The sequence below is a fragment of the Alligator sinensis genome, unplaced genomic scaffold (assembly GCF_000455745.1).
Source record: "Alligator sinensis unplaced genomic scaffold, ASM45574v1 scaffold720_1, whole genome shotgun sequence".
Classification (NCBI taxonomy): Eukaryota; Metazoa; Chordata; order Crocodylia; family Alligatoridae; genus Alligator; species Alligator sinensis.
In genome coordinates, this window is record NW_005842026.1 from 1,883,219 (window position 1) to 1,890,702 (window position 7,484).

General features: G+C 40.3%; 1 protein-coding gene across 7 annotated transcripts in view; it reads left to right on the forward strand.

Annotated features, from left to right (window-relative positions):
• The window catches only part of HEATR5A (HEAT repeat containing 5A), a 129,900-nt gene that overhangs the window by 8,924 nt on the left and 113,492 nt on the right, over positions 1–7,484 (forward strand). For 4 of the 7 annotated variants that reach the window (XM_025202451.1, XM_025202449.1, XM_006022255.3 and 1 more), the window contains one exon: positions 5,197–5,426. The exons of the other annotated variants lie outside the window; for them this stretch is intronic. In XM_025202451.1, coding sequence (XP_025058236.1) covers positions 5,301–5,426 — 126 coding nt within the window. In that variant the 5' untranslated portion in view covers positions 5,197–5,300. The remainder of the gene's footprint in view (positions 1–5,196; positions 5,427–7,484) is intronic. 7 annotated transcript variants of the gene reach the window in all.

The following is a 7,484-nucleotide window of genomic DNA, read 5'->3' on the forward strand; positions in this document are numbered from 1 at the left end:
GTCAGCAGGGCAGGCCCTACAAGGAGAGGCTAAGGGACCTGAACCTGTTCAGCCTCCACAAGAGAAGGTTGAGGGAGGATCTAGTGGCCGTTTACAAACTAGTCAGAGGGGACCAGCAGGCATTGGGAGAGTCCCTGTTCCCCCGAGGACTACCAGGAGTGACAAGTAATAAACGGTCACAAGCTGGCAGAGGGTAGATTCAGACTAGACATCAGGAGGCGCTGCTTCACTGTCAGGGTGACTAAGATCTGGAACCAACTTCCAAGAGGAGTGGTGCTGGCTCCTACCCTGGGGGTCTTTAAGAGGAGGCTAGACGAACACCTTGCCAGGGTTGTTTGACCCCAGTACTCTTTCCTGCCATGGCAGGAGGTTGGACTTGATGATCTGCTCAGGTCCCTTCTGACCCTATCAACTATGAAACTATGAAACATGTGATGATGATCATATATTATTGTACAATATCAGTATCGGCATGATCCTAAGATGATGAATTTTCAAGTAATTTTATAGCTATTTTATATCTGTAAAAGAATAATTAATGAAAAAAATAGTATTTAGGTTATGGCGTATTTCTAGAGCTGTCTAGAATGTTACTGTTTCTACCTGAATCAAAGCTAGCTCTGAATTTAAGACTCTCACCCCCCCCCCCCCCCCCCAAACACCCACCCACCCCCAAGCTCTGGGCCCCAGGGGGAGCTGCCTCTTCTGCAGCAGCTGTTACTGGGCCAGACAGGCTGGAGCCAAACACATGCCAGAGCCTGAGGGTAAGTGTCAGGAGTGATGGGCAGCTGGGGGAGTAGAGCCTATAGGAAGGGCATGACACCAGGGTGGGCAGGTGGGGCAGTGCACAGATGGAGGGGAGACAGATGGGACAGAGGTGGCAGAGGGATGGGGAGAGGTGGCAATGGCTGTGTGACGAGACAGTGGGGTGAGGCAGATGGGTGGCAAAGGTAGACAGCAGCTGTGGCACTGGCCCAGACTGGGTTGGGGCTTGAGGTGGCATCACAGCAGCTGCCTGCTCCCACTGCTTTGTATTCAAATCCAAGTTGAGGCTTTTTTCCCCATGGTAAAAAAAAAAAACAACCAAAAAAACCCTCATCTGAGTAAATACAGTAGTATTATTATTAGTAGGAGGTGTGTCAACAAGATACGCTATCTAGCTGTTCTGTGACTTGAATGGGGGGTTGGTGTGTGTGTTTCTGACTAATTAAAAAGGTTTATCTTTTGGATAAATTGACTTAAAAGTGAATATCCCAATAATGATTTTTTTTGCAGTAACTTAATGAGCCCATTAACTTCATATCTGTGGTAGAAATACCCTCTGTTAGGGGCAAACACAAAAGGTGGTAGGCTAACTAATTAGCAGGTTGGAGAATGGACATGATGTCTTTAATTATATAATTACCTGTTTTTTCCTTTATACCATAGGTTACTTTTATTTGTTGATTGTGTGATATTTATTTCTTCTAGAATGTATTTCTAGAATTTATTTGTATTTATACATTGAGTAATACCATGATAGCAATACTCCACCCTGATGTAAGGGAATGTCAAAGAAATCTGCCTTAATATGCAATAATATTTAAGTCTGTCTCACATGCGGACACAGCTTAGTCTTATTAAGAGTCTTGTCCATACTTTGGAGTTGATGTTTCTTCCTGCGTGTAGTAAATGGCTGGACAGTTTGGCAATAAAGTACAGTATTCATAAAATTTATAATACTAGGACCCAGCTCTTCCATATGCAATATAAATATGTCACATTATGGTTAGTTATCAAGGTGCATTTGTTTTTTTTTATTCCAACACCAGTGTTTTGCGAGAAATATCACTTTTCCTTATTACTGTTCTGCACCTTTGCTTAGTAATGTGTCAACCGTGTTCTGATTTCAACAGCTCCCTGTTCTGGAATTACCAGAGCCACAAATAAGCATTCACTTGTGGTTGTGTGTACTTAGTGCCCACTGACAGTTGGGTATATGAGGTGTCTGGGACCTGGTTTCACTTATAAAAGAGTTCTCCTATGCAAAAAAAGGGGTTTGGATACATTTCGCATGGGGCTAAAGGCTGGCAGAGCTTGGACATAGGGTATCTGGTTGAAGTGTATTAGTGCACGCTGACAAAACAGTTGGAGGCACTTAACTTCAAAGCAGGATGCCACAGGTCATGCTCCCACAGCAGCAGGGCTGGGCCACCCTGTTCTGCCTCCTGGAGTGGGGGCAGGAAGTGGAAGCTAGAGGAGGGAGGTGAAAGCCAGAGAGCAGCCAGAGCAATTAGGAGGGCAGTAGGCCAGGTGAGAGCCCAGGGACTACAAATTAACCCTTTGTGGGCTGTTATACAGCCCTGCTTTAAAGTTCAGCTATAACACCTTATTGATCATTTTTAAATTTTATTTAGTGTTAAAGAAAAGGTAACATGTTTTCTATCTATGTGCTTTTGATGCCTTTCACAAATACATTACTCCCAATTCAAATGTGATTCCTACACATTAGAAAGGATTTTTAGTTAAGTAGTATGAATTTTGTTGATAATTTCACTATAAAAGTTCTGAGATTTTGGAATACGAGTGGAGAGTGAAAATGTTGGCAGAATCTAGTAAAAGTACCATTGGCCTTTTGTTCTGTAGCACTTTGCTTTTACCTCCATTGCGTAACTCCTGGTTCTGTTCTAGATTGCAAAAGTACCTATTGTTACTTACTAACCACTAACCTCTTCAGTTTCCTATTTGTAACAAACCATAGACAAATTGCTACCATACCAGCTATTTCCTAATCACAAATGAAAAGACAAATTCATTGTAGTCAGTATTAGCTGAAGAACTTTTGAATGGATGAATATCATGCTTTAAAATTTTAGTGGGCAGTTCTGAAGCCATTATAGGCTCTCAGTGCACTTCTAACTCCATCCCATGAGAAAGTAGCAACAGAACACATTATTGTATAATGAGAGTTGCAGTATTTACTGATCTTCCTGTGAAATGGGTTTCATACATTAGAGCTGTGTAGGAGAGAGTTTTCAGAGGAAATTGTTTACTTGCCATCCTGTAACCAAACAGACCGGGGTAGAGAAAAACAGGATTTTCATTCTGCAGGAATTCAACATTTTGTTAAAGGTTCCATATGTAAAAACCTACATGTAATTTTATCCTTGAAGAAATTAAACCTATTTTATTAAAATGTTGTTAAAGAGAGGAATATAGTGTCCTATGAAAATGCACTCTTTATTCTCTTATACTCTTTGGAGAATTCTACAATATTTATAGAGGGGATTCTTTTTTGTTTATTTAGGGATTCCAGGTTTTATAAAACAAAAAGAATTTGAAAATGTGATTTTGAGTTCCATGTATTTAGAAAAAAGCTACATTTCATAATCCTCAGCTTTTTGGGTAACTTGGAGCTGGCTGTGGCAATACATGATTCAGAAATGCTTAGACTGAAATGTACTGGATGAGAACAGGAGAGATGGTATATTTCTGCACTGTCATAATGATGAACCCAAATGTCTGTGTTGGTTGCAGAAAAATATAAAATGGATAGAATTAAGTTATGTGAATACTTCGAGTAAGAATGCTTGCAAGCTGTGAAACGGCTTATATTAGGCAATTTATATAATTAGCCACCTATTTATTTATCATTTTGCTTGTCATGGCCTAGTTTGGTATTGTCAAGGTGCCTAGTATTTAAGGTATGTTTCATATGATGGCTCACTGTAATAAATTGTGTGTGACTAATTTCTTTTGGGAATAAGTATTATATTTAAGACTTGTTGCAGGTAATAAAGATAACCTTCTGCTGTGCATGTGATGACAAGCTGAGCATTAAATTATTTAGCATTGCTTTGTGTTGCCCATTTGCTACTTGATAGATCATTTTACACTATAATATTGCTGCTGCATAGAAAAAGTGCATTTTCAGCAGTCCTAATGACCTCTAGAAAGGATAATTTGTTTTGAAGTTAAAGATATGACTCTGGCATTTTACCAGTGTCTGATCTTTTTTGTTTAAGACCGCTACAAAAATTCCTCACAAAATCATATTTGGATATAAAGAATTCTAACAGAATAAACACAAAATGTTTTAGAAATCTTTGTTTATTTCTATTTTTGGAGTTTAGGAACCCCTAAAACTCATTTTTGAGGAACGGTGCAACAACAGATCTAATTGAAACTTTTATTGAATTCATTTCTATTGATTCATGAGTTCCTAAAGAACAAACTGTTTTTTTAAAAGAAAAGTCTAGATGAGAAGTTTGTTTAACCATAACATTATCTGGTTTCCTTGGATAAGTTCAAATTCACCATTTTATGTTAGGGATAGTAACATAGTAAGGTAGTAGACAAGTGATTTATATATATGAATAAACTATCCAATACTGATATACATTTAACATCACTTCTTGTCCCAGCTTTGTGTTCAGTTAATAAATTTCACTCTAGATCACAAATCATTGTTCTTGTTGGGCAGACCATTACTTTTCAGCAAATGCTCAGTGTAGAACTAGAAGTTGGCAACAGGATAAAATAGAGGTGAGCTGACAGTTTATAAGAGAGTTGACCTGACATATTCTGTATTATAATATGCTGATTCAAGTAAAATAATTGCAGTCAGTGTCTCATTTCCAAAAGCGCTAAAGTATTGCCAAGTGCACCCAAATAAAATACTTGCAAGGATATGTCCATTCAGATGCATTAGCTAATCCTTATTTCCAAGTACTTGGTACAATGAGCTGAGGTTGAAATGTGGTGCAGTAGTGTAATTAGAGATAGTCAACTGAGGTACTGGCTCCAGGCACTGACCTAGAAGGAGTGCCCCAGGTACTTTGCCTTGGCACGTCCCTCTGCTCTGTGCATTCCTCTGCCCCTGTTGCTTACCACTGCAGCAGCCTCTCTTGTGCCCTTTTACTTTTACCACTGCTTCTCTCTGCTGACTTCACCACTTGTAGCAGTCAATGATGATGGGAGTCAATGGCAAGGGTGAGGGGAGGCAGCTGCAGTAGTGGGTGAGAGCGCAGCCCTTGGCACAGAGCAGGGAGGCCTGGGGCAGCAGCTGGCAGCTTAGGTGCTGCAGAAGAAAAGTTCAGGGGCTGAGACACAGGGCGAAGAAGGTGGATGCTGGTCCAAGGCACAAACCTTAATTGTTATGCCTCTGATGTGGTGTGATTCCTAGCCTTCTAATGACATTTATCATCTTCTGTTTAGGTATTCAGTCTCCTGATTCAGTCATGATATATTAATGAGAAGACCTCTGATGAGTTTTGGCTCTGGATGTCTTAATCTGTGGTGTTAAAGAGAGAGTACAAGGAATGGAGCTGGCTCATAGCTTGCTACTTAATGAAGAAGTGTATAAGCAGCTTGGTGAATTTCAGAAAGCTGAGTTTGTTTTTGAGTGGTTACAGTTTTTGGAGAAACTCCTACTAGTGACTGACAGAGTAAGTATAATGCCTTTAAAAGAAATAACACTTTAAAGTGTTTTCCCATATCTTTTGCTTTTCCATAGTCTTCTTTAAAAGCAGACAAAAGAACTCAATGATAATACTGCTTTCTTCCTATTTAATCTTTTGCAATTAGACTGGAAAAGTCTATTCACTTTACATATTATAACAAGGGTATTCAGAAAATTACCACTACAACTCTAGGCTCTTGATCAGCAGTGTTCGAACCTGAGCTAGAGAACTCCTTAATAAAATGAGTTGGAGAAATAATCACAAAATGATTTTATCTTGTAACCGGTGCTTCTTTCCCTTTGTTTCCCCACGTTCCCTACTGAATGATGGGAAAGCCAGTTCTCGCTAACTGGTTACTTGTTGCACTGTTGTCTCCACATACTAGGGTAGGGTGTGATCACGTGATGGATAGCTTATTTGCTGTGCTTGAGACAAGGCAAAGTTTAAGGATCCCTCATCAGATCTACTGGGTACTTGAACAGTTTGTACAGGTCCAAGTGCTGTGTTTGGCACCAGAGTCGCATGGTGTATATTGTTCCACATTAATAGTATATTCAGATATTAGTAATTTAGCTTTATGAAACTTTTAAAACTGTTTGGCAGTTTAATCACTTTTTTTACAAGGAAAATTAAAAATAATGAGATCTTAAACTTTCATAGTGTCGTATTAGTAAGAAAAAGAAATTCATTACTTTCTCAAGTTTTTCATAACTCCTAATGTGTGCTAATGTGTTTCTCTGGCTTTCTTCCTAAATTGCTGTGTTTCTGTTCAAGTGCAGTACTGTCTGTCTGTCTGTCTGTGTGCCAAAATGGTGATTGGCACACAACAAATAAGAAAATAATCTTATGTCAGAAATCTGTAGTATTTCTGATGCCCAGGGACAGGAATTGGCAACCTCCAGCTTGTGGAGCCTTTGGATCTGATACCTGGAGTGATGGCTTTAGTATCATTTGGTCAAGGGGTGGGAACCTACTCACGCCATGCTGCAGTTGGGTGCTTCAACAGAAGGAGTTCTTCTGGTGCCGTGCCATAGTCGGGTGCCCAGGACTTCAACAGGGAAGAAGCTCTTTTTGTGCTACGCTGCAGTCAGGTTCCCAGGGCTTTGGTGGAGGGGAGTCCTCCCTGTGCTGTGTTGCATTCAGGGCTCCAGCAGGGGAGCTCTGCTCATGTCACCCCATAGCCAGGTGGCAAGGAAAAGCAGCAGAGGCAGCAAAGTCCTAGTGGCTGCCCATTTTAGGCCTGGACTGGGTTGTTCCAGCCCCTCTCTCCCCCCCAGATAACATCACTGAGCCCCGCCATGGGAAAATATTCATAACATTGACAAAAGAGAAGTGTGTTCTAGAAAATATAAAGGTTTTTTAGCTGTAATCACAGATGTAAAACTCTTAGCTGCCTTAGATTTTTCAGAATTATTTTCCATTGGAAAGGCTGTGTGAAAATTTGACTCTTTATTTGAGGTATCCAGGTTGTAGCCATGTTGGCCTAGAGGCAAAAGGAATCAGAACTAGTGGCAGAGGTGATACCTTTTATTAGACCAAATCATATTTTTTTGGAAAAATCTAGTTACTTGGAAGCTCTTTGGGCACAAGCATCCTTCTTCAGGCATAGGAGAAAAGTTTGTAAAGTTCTCCCAGGTAGAAAACGAAAGTTTGTGTTTCCTAGGAGAGTTAAAGGTGTGGTAAAATCTGTTTGGCACAGTTCATTTGATGCAGGTTAGGCTGAGAGAAAAGTTTGAATAGTCTGTTTACCTTGAAGTTGTTTGGTGGGAAGCAGGATGTAGTCACAGTTCCTTCTGGTTATGATGTTTCGTATTTCACAGAAGAGTAAGAAGATGGAGTACTCTTGTGTGATGATGTATCTCTGGGCTCTGTGGTGATGCAAATTACTTTGAACAAAGGCAGGAGCAAGGTTCCAGGTGGTAAAACTTGCTTCCTCCTTGTAAAATTATGAAGATTACATTTAAATATCAGCTAAAATTTGATATCTTCCATCATAGGTAATGCAAAGGAGAGGGGGGGGGCCATGTCCCCCCCCCCCCCCGG